The sequence below is a fragment of the Phyllostomus hastatus genome, unplaced genomic scaffold (assembly GCF_019186645.2).
Source record: "Phyllostomus hastatus isolate PE091 unplaced genomic scaffold, TTU_PhHast_1.1 phas_scaffold_12, whole genome shotgun sequence".
Taxonomy (NCBI): domain Eukaryota; kingdom Metazoa; phylum Chordata; class Mammalia; order Chiroptera; family Phyllostomidae; genus Phyllostomus; species Phyllostomus hastatus.
The window spans coordinates 18,259,948-18,282,709 of NW_025334007.1; the positions used below are offsets into that span (position 1 = coordinate 18,259,948).

At 36.4% G+C, this 22,762-nt stretch overlaps 2 protein-coding genes across 3 annotated transcripts in view; one reads left to right on the forward strand and one right to left on the reverse strand.

Annotated features, from left to right (window-relative positions):
- The window catches only part of ARHGAP6 (Rho GTPase activating protein 6), a 462,552-nt gene that overhangs the window by 314,701 nt on the left and 125,089 nt on the right, over positions 1 to 22,762 (forward strand). The window lies entirely within an intron of this gene.
- Positions 9,454 to 13,523, reverse strand: AMELX (amelogenin X-linked). Its single transcript, XM_045855831.1, has 5 exons — positions 13,470 to 13,523; positions 11,540 to 11,587; positions 10,265 to 10,315; positions 10,163 to 10,207; positions 9,454 to 9,894 (listed from the first exon to the last, which is right to left on the reverse strand). The coding sequence occupies exons 1-5, from the start codon at positions 13,521 to 13,523 to the stop codon at positions 9,454 to 9,456; spliced, it is 639 nt and encodes a 212-aa protein (XP_045711787.1).

Below are 22,762 nucleotides of genomic sequence, written 5' to 3' on the forward strand. Positions count from 1 at the left end.
GCTACTAGATAACCAGTAGTACCACTCCATTGCCCACCCTACCCCCTCATTGTGACTCCAGACATTGCCTGATGTCCCCTACAGCAGCAGTCCCCAACCTTTTTGGCATCAGGGACCAGTTTTTCCATGGACAAGCATTAGGGAAGCCAGGAGGCGGAACTCAGGCAGGGTAGGTCAGGAGGTAGAATGCAGACATGCTTCCCTTGCAACCTGGTTCGTAGCAGGCCGTGGGCTTGTATTGGTCCACAGTCTGGGGTTCGGGGACCTCTGCCCTAGGGGTCACAGCTGCCCCAGCTGAGAACCATAGCTCTGCAGAAAAACAGATAAAAGAAATCTCTAAAGTGGAATTAGCTGATCTGTGACCAATTCCAGAGCAACAGGGAAGAGTCAGAGTGGGGAGTCACTATAAATGGGGAACAGGCCTTACAAGGAAGCTGAAAGGAAGACATTCAGAGGGAAGAGGTCTAACACTCTGGTCTCCAGGGAGCCTTGTGCAGTTCATGATATCCTCCTGGAGGATTTACTCTTATATTATCCTTAAGGTGACCTTGAGGGCGGTAAAGAATAACTTCTGGGGATGTCAGATGGGAGAAGGCAGGGATAATACAAGGTAGCAATTAGTAAGAGAGGTGTTCAGGTTGCTATATGTCAGAGATGGCACAATGACAAATGACAGATATGTTTGATTTTGGAGCCTTTGGCATATAAAACTTCTGTGTTATGTTCAAATTCTGTCATTCTGGTTTCCAATTGTGTAGTCTTCCCTTTGAGGGACTACAGAGCCTGGAGAAGGTTCCCTTTCTGAATATAAGAACTGTAGCCAACATTTGTTGAGCTTAGGGCTCACTGACAGGAAAAGAGTCAGAGATGAATATTAGTACATTTTATAGAGGAGGAAACTGAGCCACAGAGAAACTAGGAAACTTGTCCATGTTTCCACAGCAGATATGCAAAGGTCATGACTGTAAACCCAGACAATCTGGTTGTGTAGCCTGCACACCACACCATCACACTGGGAAGCCATCTTTGCCCTTGTGTGCACACTTCTCTGACCCCCAACATTCCACTGACAAATTGGAAGCATAAAAAATACTTTGGAGAGAAAACAAGATTTGGCTGTTCTGAGGCAGAGATTTTAACATTGTTAAAACATTTTTTTGATTAATAAAAAAAATAAATGCTGGCCCCTGGGCTATTTTTTGTTGATGATAGGGCAATGGTATTTGTAAGAGAGCTTTATTGATCTTGATTTTTTTTCTGATAGGTGATTCAGGCATGATTTACTCCACACCATTCCTAGCCCAATCTTATTTCTCAAGAATTATTTATCTTCTAGAAGAGTCAGGTGTTTCAGTTGAGGCCAGAATGAATTCTTTTCAGCAGAGAAGTGTTTTTTGATTCACTAAATGTTACCCAATGACCCCTGATGATAAGGCTCTAGACCAAATGGGGGCAAAAGGAATTATGAGCCAAATTACAAAACAAAAAGTAAAAGCTCCAATTAACAAGAATTTCACTACAAACATAAGCTGATGACTATTTTATTAAAGCAATATGGAACACAGCTAGAGGCCACTATGTTCTGCAAATGTGGGAAATTGGTTCAAATAGTTTTTCTCTTGTGATTACCATGTTAAGCTGTTCACAGTTAAGCTATTTGGTGTTTTTTAAAATTAATACAGTTGTTTACTATTTTATATTCTTTTATAAATCCTGGACTTAAACTCAATCTTGGTATTTTCGGCATTCGTTTACTGAGGGGAAAACTTCAGATTTATGGGAAAATTCAGTATTTTCTTTTTGTGTGGAGTTGAGAGAAGAGGTGGTCAACAGGATGTTGCTTCTAAATAAAATGAGCAACTTGACCTTTTTCCTTGATAGAATTTTATATTAGAAGTGTAACATGCCTTTGTGATAATAACTGATATGCTAACCACATAGTTCTAAATAATTAAGATGCAGAAAAGTTTTATCTCCAGTTGCTCAAGTGATATTTATCTCCACCTTGTCCTTTTATTACAGGTAAACTTAATGGGATACTCGTATGTATGTGTGTGTATGTACCCACTTGTCCTGTGTTGCACTGTTGTTTTGAACCACAAAATAGAAGAGAATGTAAATATTTTCTGATGTTTGCAAGCAGTCAACAACCCTCAGGGATGGAAAAAATTCAGTTTTTTTCTTATTTTAATTTTTCTGTCAGCATAGATTTTGGCTTATTCCCGATAAAGCTCTAGGTCCAGGGCCACTCCAGCCCTCTACCTCCAGTGTGGGTGTCTGAAAATAAATGGTCATTTCTTTGGAACTGAAATAACTTATCTTACAAGCCAAAAATTAAGTATAATTGGAGTTATTATTATATTTGTTGGTTTTAAAAGAAAACTAGACCCATGGACAAAGCCACAGGGGGGAAGGATTTAGGGTGGGAGATGGAGGTGGGTGGAGCACGGGAAAGTGGTGGCAGAAAAATGGAGACTACTGTACTTGAACAACAATAAAAAATAAAAATAAAATAAAACTAGAGTGAAAATCATTTTGGTGTGTGATTCAACCTGAGTAAGAGAAAGGCTCTTCTACAGTTCTTAGAAAATTCCCATACAAGATCGTGATTTCTGGAATGCTTGGGAAATGGCTTCTTAGTGATAGTTGAGATGTTTGGTTTTGACCAGCAAATCTGATTTTCCCCCCATCTTTTGTTTAACTGTTTTGTTTAACTGAATAGGAATTTTTCTTCCACCTGACAAGGTAGTGTAGAGAATAGCACTATCAATTATAGCTCTTGGCAGTGGTGGAAATGCTCTGTATCTGTGCTGTCCAATATGGCAGCTGCTAGCTCCATGTGGCCTTTTACCATTTAAACTGAATTTAGTGTGACTAAGGAACCGAATTTTAAATTTTATTTAACTTTAATTTTTAAAATTTTGAATAGCCTTATGTGGACTCACATTGAACAGTGCAAGTAGAGTATAATTACCAGTGAACATAAGTCTCTGATTTCAAATATTACATTGTATTATCACCCTTTATTTCTGAATTTTGATTTGAAAAATGTGGCAACTATTAATGTGTCTGACAAAGTGAAGATTACTTCCAAGTAATCCTTTGAACTTCCATCCTCAATTCATGTATCAAGATAGGTGGTTATGGAAATACAGCCTGAAAATTAGCTTGTTAGATTTCATTTTCCTTTACCCTTTTAATAGATGAATTGCAAGCATTTCCTGCTTAATTGGAGTTGTTATTGATTGAGGTTGAGCTCTTCAGATGACTCAGACCCAATGTTATTAAGCATGAGAGAGAAAAAATTACATTATATCCAGTCGCAGTGCCAAAATAAAATTAGACAGTTGATGAGTTTTAAGTCAGCAAGTAGTTCAGGCATTATTTGAATCAAAAGAAAATTCATTTAATGTGTAAAGTCACTGTAAGCCACTATGTCTTTAAGGGTTTAGGGCATAGACGTTGTGTTTTACTTTTGAACTGCCTGCTTTTTGAACCAAGGTAACCTTTGATGGAATGTCTTGGTAGCCATTTCTTTATTTTTGTTTTGTGTTGTTTCTAATTCTTCCTCCATTTTATAATGCTCATCTCCTTTTGGTGTTTGATTGTGTTCATTTTTAAAAAAATAAGTTTTGACATTTTACTTTTTTGTACTTTCTCTTTTTTAAATTTTTAAAAAGATTTTTATTTATTTATTTTTAGAGAGGAAAGGGAGGGGGAGAGAGAGAGAGAGAAACATCAATGTGCGATTGCTGGGGGCCATAGCCTGCAACCCAGGCATGTGCCCTGACTGGGAATCGAACCTGCAATGCTTTGGTTTGCAGCCTGCACTCAATCCACTGAGCTTCGCCAGCCAGGGCATGTTGTTCATTTTTGTTCCTCCTAAATCCAGTTTGCTCCTTTTCCTTCACACTTCTTCGGTCAAAGTATTTCTTGGAAAAAGTCAAGTACATATAAACTGATTTCTACTTGGGAAAAAGGGGACCCAGCAAGATCCCCCTCAAATGGAACTGAAAGGAGGTATATCTAGATTGAAGCTGAAGAAAGGGAGAACAAACTTTTAAATAATTAAATTTGTTCCTGATTACAGAAGTAATTTATGTTTATTGTGGAAAAATTAGATCTTCAGACAAATAGCCACATCTTCCTAGTTTTTTTCTATGCCCATTTATGTGTGTGTTTCAATTATTTACATGTTATAGTCATGTATAATATTCACAAATGATGTACAGCCTTGATATTAAACTTTAGTTTCTCACATTTTCTCCACTAATAAAGTTTCTTCTAAAGCATACTTTTTATCACAGTATTTTTTTCAGATATACAGAGGAAAATTTAACTGAGATCCAATTTCTCACTGATATAGATAATGCTATGACCAACACCTTTGCACAAATCTTTCCATGCATTTTGATGACTCTCTAAGGGTAATTCATAGACGTGTATTTGTACTCTGGAAAAAAATTATGCATATGGAAGACCCCACCAACAAAGAGTAGATGAGAGCAGAGAAGATTTCAAATTTATTAGTGACATGGGAGTGATTATGGTGAGATGAGATTTTCTTTGAGGTGTTTTACTTAACTTCATCTGTCTCTTTAAACTTAATTTCAAAGGCATTGCACAGCTTTGTAAATAATTTACTTTTGATTTGTTATTAATTTAATAATTCTTTAGATTTAAGTTTGGGTTTATTAATGCATTTATGATCAATACTGCTATTTATTTCAGCCTGAACTTTGAGCCTTGGTCATTAGTATCTAGTAATTTTCTTCCATATTTGATTTAAATACATGCAATATTGGGTATCTGACTAAGCCTGAGTTTTAATGAATGAGAATTGCTCAATTTTATTCAATTTACATCAGCTGTGTTACAGTATGTGGTGACATCTGTATGCCAGAATTTTGTCATTTGTGACCATCTGCCACAGTTGGGGAATCAAGAAATAAAATAAGCCCTGGCTGGTGTAGCTCAGTGGATTGAGTGTGGGCCTGTGAACCAAAGGGTCTCAGTTCAGCTCCCAATCAGGGCACATGCCTGGGTTGCAGGCCAGGTCCCCAGAAGGGGGCACATAAGAGGCAACCACACATCGATGTTTCTCTCCCTCTCTCTCCTTCCCTTCTCCTCTCTCTAAAACTAAATAAATAAACTCTTTAAAAAAAGTAATAAAATAATCTCAAAGTAACTGTGGACTTTCCAGAATAATAATTCCAAGGCCAATACCCTTTATTTTGTTAGGGAGAATATATATACAAAATAAGGTACACAATAGAAGGTTTTAATACACATTAACCAAAGAAGAAAAAGAAGTGATAGCTCAGAGCAGAAAGGAGCAGGTACAATGAGAGAGTAATATGGGGCAGTAAGAAGCGTAAGAGCCTTATTATCTCTGAATTTCCAAGACAACACAGAGTAAGTCTCATTCTGGACCATCAGGAAGATTCTATCTTATGGTTAACATACACTGTTTAATGTGGTAGAACAATGTTATTATAGAAAACCACCATGAGAATGATTATATTAAAACATGTTTGGACATTTAATGTGCAAGTGTCAGTTTCTTGTTAAAATTATCTTGTGCAGTATATCTCATTCCATAGTGACTAGTCTTCACACTCTGAAGCGACTTTTTTTTTGTAATTAAAAAGGTGATTTGAATATGTGTGTACACATACAAAAATACCATTTAAATTATTACAAAGGGAGACTGCTTTTGTTCATGACTTTCCCAAATAGAGAATCCCCTTCTATCAGAAAATGAAAGCAACTCCAGGCTGACTCCAAAATTTGTGCTCTTTCCAGTGTCACAGACAGTCTTCAAATAACATCATCACTTACACCCTTAATATTTTTCTCAGTAGGAATAAATGTAATGACAATACTTTCATGGGCTTTGGAAGACAAAGTATGTGGGGGGCATATATTTGGAAGAATATGCTAGGGTATATATTTTATCTGTTTATCAGATTTTTTTTTTCAGGAAAGTCATTGACTTTCAGTGATATTCAAGTAATTCTCTTTATTCCTGTCCATAAGGAGAGAAAGTTTGCTATAATGATACAAATGATGGGGATTCTGATATGGTATCATGACCCACTAATCAGTTATGACCCACAATTGAAAAACACTAGCATAGAAATAGTGTGTCATCTACCTAGAGGTAGATGGTTCCTGAGTTGGTTAGTTTAGGGACATGATAATGCCACCAAAGACCTGGGTACTTTCCATCTTTCTACCTGACCCTCCCTGTCACAAGATGGTAGACAGAGTTCCAGGCATCACATCCTCAAACAAATAGATCCAAAGACAGAACAGTACTTTTTCCTGGTGTATGTGTCTATATGTATAATGATAGGGTAATCTTTTTTTCCAGAAGCTCCTTCTCTCCCAGGAGACTTCCCTATTGGCCTTATTCATTGTTCAAGTTACACCACAACTCATTCCTAAACTGATCACTGGCAAGGAGAATAAATACTGTATTTGGTATGAATATGGTATGTTATGGTAATAAATGCCATAATTCACATGGAGGAGTTAACATTCATTCCCTGGGACAGGGGAGGAGGCCCATTTCTCCTGAATTTGTGGAAATTCAGGAAGTTGCTGGGATTAATTCTAGCTCTGCCAACAGGGAATGAGTGGTGAGGAAAGGAAAACTGTTGGACAGCTAGCTAATGATGTCTGCTATAGTCACCAGAGCATTTTTGCTATACTTCTGTTATAGTATTACTGCCCTTAGGCCCTCTCTTATTATTTGTGAGCTTATTTTATTCCTTTGGTAGATACTAGATTACTTAAGGTTGTGGACTTACTATTTTCACTAGGATGTAAAATAGTTCCTTGTCCTAGAGGGTGATTAATAAATATTTACTAAGTTGATTAGACTTGCCCCGTACTAATTGATTAAAAGCTTTCTTAGTTTTTTTTATCAGTCTAAATGCTTTAAAATTGAGTTATTTGTTTGAATATTGACACCCTCCCAGTAAAGTTATGTATATTCATTCCAGAAACTGATTAAGGGGCCTTAATCATAAAAGTACTGGAATAAAGTTACTGTGGGTGCTGTGTAATATAAACCCTGAAAAGAATGTTTACAGTTTTGTGTGGGTGGAGGAGGAAAAAGGATTCATATAATTAGGAGTGGGAAAAAAATCTTGTATTGAGTCCATTTTATGCATCTGTTAACATTTTGAAGACTATACAGTAGAATTTATATTATCTTGAAGATTATGAAGTGGATAAAATGACTTATATGTTAAATCAGTGTGATTATTTGAAGCTCCATTTAATAAAAGTTTTGTTAGGAAAGCTAATTACCTCAATAATTTAAAATTTAGCATGTTATTATCCATATCACATAATTTCATTTAAAAATCTGTTTCAGTAAAATGAGATCAGAAGACCAGATTGTATTTACTAATGTGGTATGAATTATAAAGCCAGTGTTCCAAGTCTGAATTTGTTTTGTAATATAAGCATTTTTGAAGAGCTTATTTTTTAACATAAGGGTTTCTTCATATAAACTTCCCTTTATTTGGTTCAGGTTCAGAGACAGTATATAACTTTTCACTTTATCAACTATTATAACTAATATATAAACTTCTGGTTTTAAAAAAGTTTGAGATAGCATATTTTGCATTTCTTCTAAAAAGAAATATAGTACTCGTTTGCCTGCAGAATGGTCAATTTGTATGTACAAATGAGCAGTTCCTACCTTATTCAAGAATAGTTGATTATAAATTGTTCTCTCAAGTGACATGAAATTTTAAATTTAATTCAACACAAAGATACAAATAATTTTTAAAACATTTTTATTGTTTGCTAATGATACTTATTTTTAGTTACAGAATTTACTAAGTGATGCTAGGCACAAATCACTGTGTCATTCTAAAAGCAACTGAAGTATTTACTTCAGGTCTCTTCTCATTTTCTGAACTTTTAATCCTGAAAGAGAATAGCAAAAGGAACAATTAAAATGATTTACAAATATTCTTACTGAGTACCATTTATACTAACACATATAGCTTCAGTTTTGCCAAAACAATGTACAACCATTAAGGTTTGACTATGTAATTTTCAAAGATTTGTTATCTCATTAACATTAGAAGTGAGGTATCCAGGATGGAGGCTCCTGCCTTCAGGACACTTAACACTATTATTTGATAATAGAATAACAATTAGCACCTTTTATTGAGTACTTCCTTGCTTGCCAGGCTCTGAGCTTATGAATTTATTTCCCATAAAACAACTCTACAATGCTATCAATATATATATACTCTATTTTACACAGGAGTTTTAAAAAACTTAAACTACTTGTCTGGCCACCTTTTAATAAATAGCTCTGGCAGGGTATGAGTACTTTATGAAGTACAATTATTAATAAAGAGATAAATAAATGTATTTTCTATACAAAGAGGAAACATGTGCCTTAGACTAGAATAATCAACTATAGGCACCAGATTATTTGTGATACAATCAATTTTCAAACCTGTGCCCCATATTCTTGATCATTGTGAAGCTATATATGGCATATATTATAATTTTTTATTGGGAAAACTATGGTGTTTGTACTTGGACAGAGGCTTGAAAATTGTCTGATTTAGTCACTTTCATTTTATAGAAGGGAAAACACTCATAAATTTGAAGAAACTTGTTTAATACTATCTCCTCATTGAGAGCAGAGCCAAAACTGGAACCCAGGTATCCAGGCTCCTCATCCAAGTCATTTCCACCTCACCTCTTGGTGCTTCTCAGTATGAAGTCATCAGTAGCATTTATAAATTGGAATTACATTTGAACACACACATACAGTAGAATTATACTGTCTCATATACACAGAAGTAAGGGTTTATGAATATGAATAAGGGTCATTTATTTTAAGTGACTATTTCCCACTCATTTGGAAGAATTTTCTGTAATGGAGGAAAATTTTGTACTTGTGTGAAAATTTCTTGCTAAAAGCTTAATCTGTAGAACCCCAGCACTGAAAAGGTATCTAATGATCTGTATGGTTTAGCTTCCTCCAAGTTAGATTCAAAACTACTTTACACAGGTAATCTTCCTGTAGATCTTTAAAAAGATTTCCCACCTACCAATTCAAATATTTGTATCCCCTCACTCTTAAAAATCACCCTTTAAAAAAATCTTCAGTGCAATTCTAGCCTACTCTTTCTAGTCTAACACTTGAAAGATAAGGAGAGCAGATAATGGATTTCAAGAATACATATTCTTGGTAGGAATGAAAGAATTTAAACCCAGTCAGTTAAGGCTATGGTCTTAATTGCTGAGCCATGTAGACAAACTTGTTGATAATTTAAAGTTACAACACATGTTTGTACTAATAGAGTCAATAATCTGTAGCTACTGGTACTGAAGAGCCTGGATTGTTTGAGAACTTAGAACTCTGGAGGACAATTTTGTTTTACCGTTTTCACAGGTGTTGTAGTGGCTTCAGAATATACTCACCACTTCCTCCCGCTTGGTCTTGTCTGTTGCTGGCCAAGCTTCCAGAGGCAGGTCAGGAAGCATTGGGGGCAGGGGCTGCATGGGGAACATCGGAGGCAGAGGTGGCTGTGGTGGCAGGGGTTGGATGGGGTGCACGGGTGGCTGGGGCTGGATGGGCTGGTGAGGCTGCGGCTGGACGGTCTGGGGCTGGAAGGGCTGCTGGGCAGGTGGAAGGAGGTTTGGCTGGTGGTGTTGGGTTGGAGTCATGGAGTGTTGGCCAGGAACTGGCATCATTGGTTGCTGGGGGGCCACGGGCTGCTGAGCTGGCACCACAGGGATGTGGTGATGAGGCTGTAGGGCGTGATTCGGGGGATTCTGCTGGGACAGCACGGGAATGATTTGGTGGTGCAGCCATCCACCCATGGGTTCGTAACCATAGGAAGTGTACTGGTGAAAAACAAAGAGTCAGGTTTACCATTGGCTCCATTGACTTCCAACTGGAGAAGTAGCAATGTTGTCTTTGCCATTATGACAATATGAGTATTTATTCATTTTTCCCGTGCAAGAATTTCTAACTGTGTATACAGATAAGACCTTTTACAAGCTAGACTTCCTATTAGTGTCTTATGTGGCATAGATATGTTATTTCACTTAAAAGGGAATTGAAATGCATGCTTAATATTTTAAGAGAATAAAGAACAAAATATCTACATACCGGCTGCCTTATCATACTCTGGTACCACTTCAGAGGGGTAAGCACCTTAAGAGAAAGAGACATTAAAATACATTTGTTTTAATGTAGTTACATGAAATATACACTCAATAATGCAGTCCTATTAATATTGATCATCTGAAAATATGGGTTCCACTGAAGAAAGAACAGGGTAAACATTTTTTCAGGTGCTTCTTGTGTGTTAGACTCTACATCACATCCATCAAACACACAGTTTTCATGTTTTCTCATATACACTAAGGCAAGTATCATCACCCTCACTTTTACAGACAAGGTCATGGGAAGTTGAATTTCATGAGCTTGGCTGAGGTTACAAAAGTAGTAATTGTGTTTAAGTCCATGGCTCCTGTTCTTCTTTGCAAGAGCAAAACAAAACAGAAAAATTAATGTGACATAATATTAATCATGTTATTTTTATATGATGTCACAATTAAAAATATAGGAGACAGAAACACTGTTCCTCATCCTATAAACACAGGTTTTCTGGTCAAATATGTAAACCTTTTAAAATTTAACTGAGTAAGACTCACAGATTATCATCTGAATCTATGAAAGAAGTAAGAGTTTCACTTCTTTTCTAAACAGTATATAGCTAGGTAATTTCAGGTGCAGGGACTCCTTGATATAGTGCTACAGCATTTGATATCAATACAACAAACAATTATTAATTTTGCTCAAGATATACTTGACAAAGCATGTTTTATGTTGCTTGACTATTTTGCTCCCCAAACAGTTATTTTGAAGTGTGGGTGTTATAATTATCTCCTTTCTACAGATGAGGAAACCAAAGTTCCAGAGAAAGAAAATGATTTGCCAAGTTCACATGGTTAGTATGGGGTTGAGGAGAGCCTCAAACCAAATTTACAGGAATGTCAAGCTTTTTTATTGCTCTAAAGAATGTCTCATAGACTCCTTGGTCACTGATCTTTCGGTAAAGACAAGTGAGGAAGAAACAAAGGAGTATGAACATATTAGAATTGGTAATTTACTAGCTGGAAAGGATCTTAAATCACTTCTTACCTGTTCCCCACATTTTAGGGGCTAGAATAGAATAAACCTGTTCAGCCAGAATTTACTTTCTTCCCTACCATGCAAGTCCCCCCTAAGTGATAGTTCATGATGGATACTTTTATAGCCATATAAGGAGGAGAGACTGAATCAGAGAGGCCAGGCAGGAGTGTGCTGGGGCAGTGCAGGCTTGAGGCGACTCATCAGGGCTTAAACCAGGAAGCTGGTAGTGGGAACTGAAAAAGTGGGACTGAGAAACATCTTGAATGAGATATCAACATACTATTCTTTACAGAGCCCAGGACATTGTTAACTCAAACAATGGTCAAAATTAGTAAAGAGAAAAATTACCTCATAGCTGAAGTTGATATAACCAGGGTGCCCAGGATGAGGTGGTAGCTTTTATAGGGAGGGGAGAAGGAGAAGGAAATGAAAGTGGGAGAGGGAGAGAAAAGGGAAAGGGAGAGAGGAAGAGATTAAGTCAATATGCAATTGTTCACATTAAGAGAGACTGAAGCAACTTAAAAAATCTATATAATGCAGAATATATCTGAGGTCTACTTTTAGTTTGAACATGTATGCTGTGTAGGAGAGGAGCCCTCTTATTTTAAAGAGGTTCAGAACAACTAAAAGACTTTTCCAAGGGTTGCAGTCTATGGTTAGAGACCTGGAATCAGGAACCAGCACACAATTGTCCTCCAGTGATCTTCAGGCACCCCTCCACCAATGTTGTCAATTAATCCTACTCTGTCCCACCCACCATCTTACTTCTTGATGAAACTCACTCCATGTTGGGAAGAGATATGTTTCTCTTACATGATTATGAAATACCAACAAGAGAATTATCTCACAAACTTTCCCCTATAAGTCAGGAGGTGGATGAGTGCTTAAGTATCAGAGAGATTCCTCATAATTTGTGTGCAAAGTAAGTAACACAACAACAACAACAAAAGAAACAACTACATGTGAATGATTGATGAATATGAGAACAAGATGGGTGCAGTGAAATGGAACACTATAAATCTCCATGGAAAATGAGAGTTGATTTATGAAGTTTAGGTCAGTTCTTTTTATTATTATGTCAATGTTTTTATAGCAAAAACATTTGAAAGTTCAAAATAAAAAAATGACCTAAAAAATTATCTAGTCCTGTGTAAAGTGTAGACCAAGTGACTAATGCCTGCATTCTGGAGTTCCGGTTGGCCATGGAATGGGTGAGAGGGAGAGGAAAGAGAATCATGCTGAACACCTTCCTGAGACATCAAGCTATGTAAGTCTCTATTCTTTTAAAATGCTGATACTTAATACAAGGGTTAATTCATTCTTGTCTGAGTGTGAATTATTTTAGTCAAGTAATTGCTTTTCCTATACCATCTTGATGTAAGCTGTCAGAGAGTAGGGGTGTTGAATTGAGGAGTGGAAAAAGGGCTGAATTTATAATGCAAGGGTCCTTGGGAGATGATGAATTGCCACAATGTAGGATCTCAGGAAGGCAGAGCACAGAATGTTGGTCGTGGGAGTGAGAGAGAAAGAAAGGAGGCAGATATGCATGCTTTGCTGGCTTCTGGTTGTATCAACTGCTCTTTATCCTACTTTGCCTTCATGTGATCTAAGCTCTGTGACCTTTTGTACCCATGTCTTAGAAGAATGGGTCAAACTTCCAGGTCCTTGGTACATTTCAACATAAAGTATATCCCTATGTAGTGGCATAGGTAGGATTCCATCCAGACAACCACGTAAAAGTCATGTACTTAGCAGATACACCCAAAGGGATGAGGCCTCTGAGAACAGAAAGATGGTTCAAGAAGGGAGTTACTAACACAGAAATTGGACTTTCTGAAAGTTACAGCTGTGGAGTTTGGAGAGCAGAAAGAGATTTGGATACTTGCAAGAAAATGGGTTTTAGACAAAACTGGCATTATCGTAATATTTTCCTAAGGGTGTGATTTAAGCACTTTCTCTGGAGGCCTTTCGAGGTTCCCTTCCAAAAGTTTCCTCCATCTAGAGATGGGCAATGATAAAAGCTTCTTGTTTCCTGGGGAGCTTATTAAAATGCAGAGTCCTGGGCCCCACCCCAGCTGTACTAAATCAGAATCTTTGGTGGAGGCATCCGAGAATCTAATTTTTTATAACAAGCTCTTTAAATTGTTTTAAAACACAATTTTTTGAACATCTGGTGTTAATACTGGTTTAAACCCTAAAGTTTATCAACTATGGGGTAGTTTTTATTTCCAAGCTTGTGAAATTGGACATTGACGTATGTAGGGGGTGTTTTACTCACAGGCATAGCGAAGGCTGCTCCCAGGAGGCAGGCAAACAAAATCCAGGTCCCCATTTCTTGATGGCCCTGAAATATGTCAAAACATACTTTCCTTATCTCTTCTCAAATATGGACATAATTAATGCTCCATAAAACCCTCATAATCCATATTGGTTTGTTGCAGTGGAAAGGATGGGATCATTCTTAGTGAGGTTACTTCATTCATATGTGATTTCCAGTTCTCAGCCCATTTTGGTTTTTTGTAGTTACAAGAGTGATAAAAATGCTTTTCCTTTAGGTTGACAGCTGAAACAAGTTGTAGGGACATGAATAATCTATCACTGTAGTATTTACATGCCATTTCCCTATACCTGTACAGCTTGTAGAGTCAGAGAAGCTAAGTGTATCTTACAATTGATGATTAAAAGAGTACAGTTGGCTCTAAAATTGAGGACAGCATCAAGGTGCACAGTGCTTGATTCTTTTAGAACCAAGAGGCACAGAAATAATTTTTTGGTACATTCTACTTGAGTAGACTGTACTCAGTCTAATCAGTACTGACAATGACTGTCTGTTTTTGACAGTAGCAATACTGTTAAAAGCAAAGCCTGAACATCTGAGAAAAGATATAAATTTGCCAAAACAGAGTAAGGAAGGAGTGGAATTTAGTTCCAGGTGTTCCCATGAATAGAACTTCAGGCAAGACCCTCAGGTAACATCTCTGTGCTCCGGATGTGGAGCAAAAGATGTGGTTCAATGAAAGGGATAGGATGGCACTAATATTCTGTGATTATTCCATGAATTTTAAATGGCATCTACTTAAAAGATTCCATATTTATAATGTCATATTCCTTTTGTTTGACACTGCATTGTGATTATTCCACAAATAAGACTCTTTAGACATGAAGCAAAACAGGCTATCCTAAAATACTCACATTGCTTTGTGGTGCAAATTATTGACTAACTTTGAAAACTGTCAGAAGAAAGACTTTAAATTTTGCATAGGAAGTGAATATTGTGTGTAATAATGCTGGCTATGGAACTCACATTTTCTGCCTCCTAAACCTGGTTTTTCTAAAGTTTGAATTAATGAGGAAAAAAACTGTAGTTGATGATTCTATTTTATGTCATTAAATAAAATGATTTTCAAAGTAGTGGATCACAAAGTGTGAAAAATTTTTATCTCATTTATAAGTAATTAAAATAAATATTTTGCTTTGAAATTTGGCCCTAAAAAGTGCTTTAGGATTTTAGAACTCAAATTTAGAGAAATATACTTTCCTGTATTAGAAAGTAAAATAATTCATTTAATAATCAAAGTCTAATTTAATTGTGGTCCAACTGAAGTAGTAACTGAATATACAGCATAAAGTATTAGAAATTCAGAATACATTGTAGCTTTTGAACATGAAATGTAGAAAAAGAAATAAGCACAACAGAAAGGACACTAATGAATAAAATCTACATACCTTTGAATATGTCTTCAGAGTAAGTTTCTGTATGAAACTCAGAGATGCTTGATCCTATAGATTTCTTCCAACTAAGAGCTCAATTTATATCACTCATGGCAGCTAGAACAACCAATCAGGTTTCTGAAAGAAAAATGTGTTGAGTATAACTAAAAATCCCTGTATCATGAATTTTTAGAAGCTATGATCAAACATAAGGCTGTATGTTGTGATTAGTGCGTATAGAGTCTTTCATTATGGGCAATGGTAGGTTTAACAGGCAAAAAATTTCATCATGCTGTTTTTAAGTCAGCAAGTAAGTTGACTGCAAATGCTGATATATTCAAATTTACTTTTACAAAGCAGTTATGTCATTGTCTGTTCTCTGGTTTTAGCAAACATAACATAGTTCTATCCAAAAATGTAGATGGTTGAGTAACTATAGTGTAATCAAGATAGCCCCTAGGGTTCCCCCATCCCTTTCAGATCTAGATAAATTGATTCAAACCCCCATTCTGATAAAACCCCAAAGCGCTCCCCGATATTTCCCTTACAGATTATAATTTAGGGATCACTACTGCTCAATTTTCTATTGTCATTGAAGGTATTTTCTCTGATCCCTGTGGCCATTTCTTTAACACCATTCTGGTATCCACCAAACAGGACTAGGTTTTTTATCCTTGGCCTCATCCTGTAGCCTATCTGCCACCCAATCAACCATGAACTTGAGGTTGTCACAGTAGCAAAACTTTTACCGATGATTTTAAAGACAAGACAAGAAATATTTCACACACCAGACCTCACACTTAAAAATATATTTTGATACTTGCAAACAAATATGTATCAGAGGGGACATTGCCTTGGCTCCCCATTTCACATAGTAACTCAGTTTTCTTAGTATGTTGGCCCTTCTTTGTCCACATCCTTCTGGCCAGATGCCACTTTCTCTTATAAGCAAATCCAAATTCCTGTCTCTCTTTTAGAGCCTCTTAACTGTCCCTTTATTTGCATTGTCCCTATGTTCTCAGCAGCCTCTCCTTTGCCTGAACAATAATAACCAAAGCCCTTCTCTCTGTAAGAAGACCTCTGATGTAGATATTAAATTCATGACTTTTACTCTTCTACTTTATTAAAGCATATGGATTTTTTCTTTTATTCTAAAATTGGGTGGGTTAAAAAGCAGATTTGTAAGTAGTGATAAGAGGTAGCTGGTGAGTTGTCTATCAATAGCAGAGCAATAAAAGAAAGGTTGATTATATACCCAGATAATATTGGCATTATAGCCAGATCTCTTGGACTACTTAAATAATAAAGTTTGTACATGTACATGTTTTTATATAGGTGCTCCACATTGGCTAAGTTGAATTCAAGGAGAAAATATCCATGAAAGGATATTATTAAGAGATAGAGCTTAGACTTACATGGGTCGTGCCCTCAACTTAACCAAAGGTTGAGGGACCATTGATAAGATACTTCATCTATCTGAGCCTCACTTTCCTCATCAGTAAAATGAGGATAATTATAGAACCTAAGAGGACTAATATGAAAACAAAATGAGAGACATGTCTGGGTAAAATGGAAAGTTTTCACCCCCCCATCCCATCACTTATCATACAGTAAGTGTTTTATTAATGCTAACAAATAAGATTCTAAGATGATCTTTGAGAATGAATTAGGAAGACATGAATAACCCTCATGATGAAAGGTAGACTTTTCAATCAGAGACAGAATAAAATGGAAGATAATAACAGGCAAAATATATAAATAAAAATGAACATTGACTAGAGTTCTAAAAGCCAATTGTGTTCAGGGTTTGCATTTATATATGAATATATTAGTGAATTATGTAACAGGCAAGAAGGAAGTTATAGAATGGATTTTAGGAGAATTGGCATCAGATTACTTGGAGGCGGAGGAAGTGGGTGGTGCACAACAAGGTGCTCAGCAGAGTAGGAGGGAGAGGAAAGGAAAATATAGGTGACATTGAATTCTTTTTCAATCTTTTTTCCCCATTTTATTTGATTAAATATATCAGAGTGCCCGAAAAGGATTCAGGATATTTTTCTACAAAATTGCAGTTAATCTCTCCTAATTAAGTCATTGGTGAATTACCAGTGGTCTTATAGTTTTCCAAATTTATCTCATTACTTTGTTTTATATTTCATGAATGAGAGTGACCCTGTTGCCACAAAGGTCAGCAAGGATCCCTTATTGTAGCATTAATTTGTCTGGTCTACTAGATATTAAGTTATTGCCAATTCACTATATGTAGCTGTTCTGGCTTTGATGGTAAATACAGTAGAAATGATTTGATTCTTTCTATTTGTTTTCCCCCACTGCATATCCTAAGTTACAGGGTATTAAAATATGGACCGCTCTGCTTAAAATCTCTTTCACTAAGTTAGGTCCTATGTATACAGTTTAAAAGTTGCTCAATGTTTTGGGGAAAACTCAAAATTTCAATTGAAAAATGTTTCCTATAACCTATTATTTTATTTTTGAAAAGGGTGACTTTATAAAAGAAAACAATTTATTAGATTGACTATTTTGTTATATAGAGACTATAAAATTTCCAAAATATTTGTGCTCTTGTGTTTTTGGCACTTTGACATCAAATATTTTTTTATGTCTTAAAAAAAATTACTATATTAAAAATGGATCACAAGCATAAACTATTTTCATCTAGGACAATATATTCTGGAATAACTGAGACAATATGACCCTAGAATGCGTCTTCATTCACTTAAGCATTTGTTCCAAATGTATACCATATTTTTCGGATCATAAGACACACCTAGGTTTTAGAGGAAGAAAATAGGAAAAAAATTTTGAAGCAAAAAATGTGGTAAAGTATTTAATAACATAAATAGCATAATATTTCACCAATGTAAATGTAAACAGAACTCAACAGCAGCATTAACAACCATTATTCCTCACAAATTTGTGGGGGGGAGTGCATCTTATAGTCCGAAAATTAGAGTATGTTGAATACCTATGGATGTAAGACCATTTGTGTTACTAGAGGGGACAAATACATGTATGAATCTATACTTTCTAAAAGCCTTTCTTCAAAATGAGTGAATAAATGCTCTTATAAATTATAGGTTACCATTCTTGCTAAGAGGACCCAAGAAAGGATTATAAAAATATCACGTTTGGGGCACTTTTTGGCCCAGAAACCCTACTCTAAATCCCTCCTGAGGCCTTGTAGGGTCAAGCAGGGCTGCAAAATATGCAATTCGTGGGGAAGGACCTTAGGGTGGGAAGTCTTCTACTCTTTTTGACCCAAGTCAAGAGCCACATGATTCCTGTCTGCTAGTGGTCGGAGATGAGGAAAGCGTGGGTTAATCCCAGGAAGGACGAATCTAGCATCATACCTCCTCACTTTGGCCCAATCAAATATTTTAAATAAAGAGAACCCATGGTAGCCAAGAGCTGAAGCAGTCTTGAGCTCTGAGAGGAAGCATGTCTTAAATGTCTTCACTTCAAAAACAACAATAAATTATACTTGTTTGTGTGTATAGCTTTATAATTTTTAAAAAGCTCTTTTGCCTATTTTTTTACAGTAGTTATACTTGCAGCTCATCACATTTTGCTGTTCCTGTGCTGCTTATGTAGCAATTTCTTCCCTTCTAATTTGCTGCTTAATTTACAGTGTGCTGGAAAAATCATGTGCCCAAGCTTGTTAGAAGTATGTGTGGACTGCAAATAAAGGGATGCTCTAAGTGGTGTTGGCCCTGAGAACTCACTTGTGAGAAAAGCTCCAAAATTTCAGTCTTATGGCATTGATTTGTGACTGCTGAGAGGATGTTTTATTTTACTTGGGAGTTTTCCCTCTGCTTAACTTTTTGGGTTTTAGCAGGAGTCAAGGCATATGGGTGATCTTTGGATAAGTCAGGTGTTATGAGTTTTCGAAGCCTTTCTTATCATCTATAGGGACTCTATACTTGAATCTTTTTTTAAAGCAGGCCCAGGATGGCCCAATATTCCAGAATAATTTCAAAAGTGAGTATTCTTAAATAATTGCAGCAAAAGTCAACTTTTAAACATTTCTTTTATAGACATTTACTTATAAGAAAATATTCTTTATGCTGTTTTCCCCCACCCCTGGAATGGAGTTGGTACCCTTTTTAGAACTCAGATATACCACCACTAATTAATTCTGATAAACACACTGACTTTCCTTTGCAAACCCTGAAAGTTAGATATTGTGCCTTCTACTTTCTCAAGAGCTCTTTGGACCTAGAAAAATATCTTTTTACAAAGTTAGTGCTAGATTAATGTGTTGATTAATTGAAATACAGAGATGTTATCCATGACATTATGAAAATATTAAAATTATCCTTGATTTATGTGGATTCTCCATAGACAAAGAAATATGCAGTCATTTAGATGGGCCTTTTAAACACCTAAGATGGATAACTCAGCATTGCTGCCAATTGCTCCTATGGATTCCATGCAAGTGGCCTCTGATAAGGACCTGAAAAGGGAGGTGTAGTAAAAGGTTTAGAATCCATTATCCTAATATCCTTATTATATTTGATTCTGACCTGTTAGTTCAAATTGTAATATACTACAAGCAAATATACTATTATATGCACTTGATTTTTATTTATTAGTATCTGGGTTTATTTGCTTAATATAATGAAACATTATTATTATTATTATTATTATTATTATTATTATTATTATTATTATCTTAGGATTCTGGAATTCCTTCAACCCAAGGAGTAACTTGAAAAGAAAAACAACAAAACCCATCTTTCATGCATATTCACATACTTTATTGATTACAAATCATCAGGACCTATTTCCAGAATACACTGGAATTAACTATGTTTTGTGACTGGTTCTTTGGAGCTATATTAAAAAAGAGGGAACCTCTACAGGCTAAGGACCTTTAATAAGTGAGTAGACTTTGGGCAAGATGAATAAGAAAAGCAAGAACAGAGGTAAGGAGCCAGAAAAGAGAAAGGCACATGTAAGAAAAAGAAAATGCATTGTGATGGTATTCAAGGTGGTAATCAAAGGTGATACTGGTTCAGCAAGCCCAAAGTGTCCTGAAAAGAAAAGAGGAAACTTATTAAGGAAGCAATAGGAAACAAAATAGCTATGCAGTACATGGAGATGGTCTTAGGGTCACAAGTTCTGAACATATCCCTCAAAGGCCAAAATTGTGACATAACCTGAGCAGCCATTATTGGGCACTAAGTATATATCTAACAGTCATAGGTCTTGGACTACAAGGATGAATAGAACAGTAATCCAGCTCTCAAAGTACTCGCGGCCTCTAGAAGAATTCTTCACTCTGAGTTGGGATGAAGAATGCTGGGAGTAGGTGTTGGAACAAATTATCCTTCTCACTTTCAGGAAGCTAACACACTCTGTGCCTATATCTGTGTTTGTGGATGAGAAAGGGGTGATGAGGGAGGAGAGAGACAGTAGTGACACCAAAAAGCATCAGGGCCTGTGGTAAAAGCTGGACATCTAAAGTATTCCAATACTTCTTTGGCTGGTTTGGGCAGGGGCATATTAACTGTATATAGGACCACTTCGGTCTTTCTGCCTGAAGTTCTGTATTTCCTGCTTCTTCAGTGATCATGCATTAAATGACACGCACACACCGAGTCATCAAGGAAATATTAAATTATAGCCAGTGTCTTCTATTTCTAAGGACAATATAAAGTAGAGGTGTTTATGAACTAACTTGTAAAACAAAATATCTACCAATAGGGGGCTGGTTCAAATCAATTATGACACATATAACATTCAAAATGAGGGTATCAGTCTGTATTTGGTGACATAGAAAGATGACTGTGACACATAGTTAAGTGGAAAAGAGAGTTTTAAAGTCTTCTTTCTGAAAAAATAATCCTCCTCTTTCTCTTGTCCCTCCCTCCTTCCTTCCCTCCCTCCGTCCCTCCCTTCCTCCCTCCACCCCTCCCTTCTATTCCTTTTCTTCACTGGGGAGATATTCACCAAAATATTAACAGTTGTTACCTAAGGGACTCATTCTTGAAAATCTCTGGGAAGCCAAGACTTTATTTTATTTCTTTTAAATAATCTGTGAATGGAACAAATACAAGGGAGGTACAAGAAGTTTGGGGTGTAACGTTTCTCATTCATGTTCAGCAAAAGTGATGAGTAAGTGATAGTATTAGATCCCCTGTAGCCCTGGGTTTATTTAATGTTAATTCTTAATGGAGAGAGAAAGCTGAACATCAAATCAAAGATCAAAATAATATGTATTTATTTACAGTGATAGGGTCTCTTTTCTACTATATCACTAGTAGAAAATATCTTAATATTGTTCATTTCAAATTACAGCTTGTAATTTGAAAGATCTGTAAGCATTTGCTAAATATCTGGTTTGGGAATTTTCTTTTTGTTTAAACTTTTTAAAATTTATTGATTTGAGAGAGAGAGAGAGAGAGAAAGAAACATCAATTTATTGTTCCATTTAGTTATGCATTATTTGGTTGCTCCTTGTATGTGCCCTTATCATGGATTATACCCACAACCTTAGTGCGTTGGGATGACACTTGACACTCTAATCAACTGAGGTACCCAGCCAGGGCTAAGTGGGGCAATCTTCAATAAGGGGAATTATATGCAGATGGATAGTGTATTGCTTGGTTATAATTAACCGGTGACTGTCAGGAGTGAAAAATGTTGTATCTGTGTTCACAGTTGTAACACAGTAACATGAACACAAGCCTTTTTATTTCTACTTATTAGACAAAATACACCAAAAGTAAGTCACACTTTCCTACTGGGGTTCAACATACACATACACACCTGGGTAATTTCCAAACAAAAGCAATGTACTATGGTGGAGAGGACTTGTCTTTGTAGGTCTGGGTCAGAATTGTGATTGGGCCATTGACTTGTGATGCCAGACCTTAGCCACTGTTCTGTTTTTAAAATTGTTGTTCAGGAGCAACTGCCTCCATTTTCACCCCCCCCACGCCTCCCCACCTCACCCATCCATGCCTTCCACCCTCAAACCCACCCCCTTTAGCTTTGTTCATTGATTCTTTTGCACACTTACTTTACTATCTGGAAAATGGAGAAATATCAGTAAGGGGAAGCTAGTAAGGTTACTTAATATACATTTGACTCTTCTTAAACATGATTTCCAATGTTAAGAATGATAGTTTTAGTAACTGCTGAAGGAGAAAATATGCAAATTTAAAGGAACAAAGGCCCTGCTGGTGTGGCTCAGTGGATTGAGTGCTGACCTGCAAAGCAAGGGGTCGCTGGTTCAATTCTCCGTCAGGGCATATGCCAGAGTTGCAGGCTAGGTCTCCAGTGGGGGGTAGTGCACGAGAGGCAACCACACATTTATGTTTCTCTCCCTCTCTTTCTCCCTCCCCTCTCCTCATCTCTAAAAATAAATAAATAAAATCTTTAAAGGAACAAAGGAAATAATTTGGCACCTGAAAGGTTGGAAACTATCATTCTCATATATTTGATGTGCAGAGTTTTTCTATCATTCTTGGGCAGACAATGCTTATATTGTTATTCTTTAGTAGCATACCTTTCATCTTCATCTCTTACAGAAATGCCCCAGGGACATAAATGTGAAATGTCAGAATAATATTTGCATATGATCTGCTAATTCTACAGGGAACAAGAAATATGTGGTGGAACCTAAGTACCAGTGATGTCAGCAGTTCTGGCTGTGTTATCATTCCTGGTATCCATTCCAATTATTGCTTTTGTTAATGGCCTCTTGAATGTGGACAGAGCCCTGAGCAATTTTTCAGTTAGTATCTTCTTTATTATATCCCTAAATTATATAAAGTCAATGATTACTGTTAAAATTATCCTCAAACCTTTATTTGAAAAGCCACATCATGAATG

Coding starts and splice junctions, on each gene's coding strand:
- AMELX (XM_045855831.1), bottom strand. CDS start 13,523: ATGGGGACCTGGATTTTGTTTGCCTGCCTCCTGGGAGCAGCCTTCGCT. Junction 11,588..13,469: donor GAGCAGCCTTCGCTATGCCT/GTGAGTAAAACA, acceptor TCCCTATAAAAG/CTACCACCTCATCCTGGGCA. Junction 9,895..10,162: donor AGAGTATGATAAGGCAGCCG/GTATGTAGATAT, acceptor GTTTTTCACCAG/TACACTTCCTATGGTTACGA.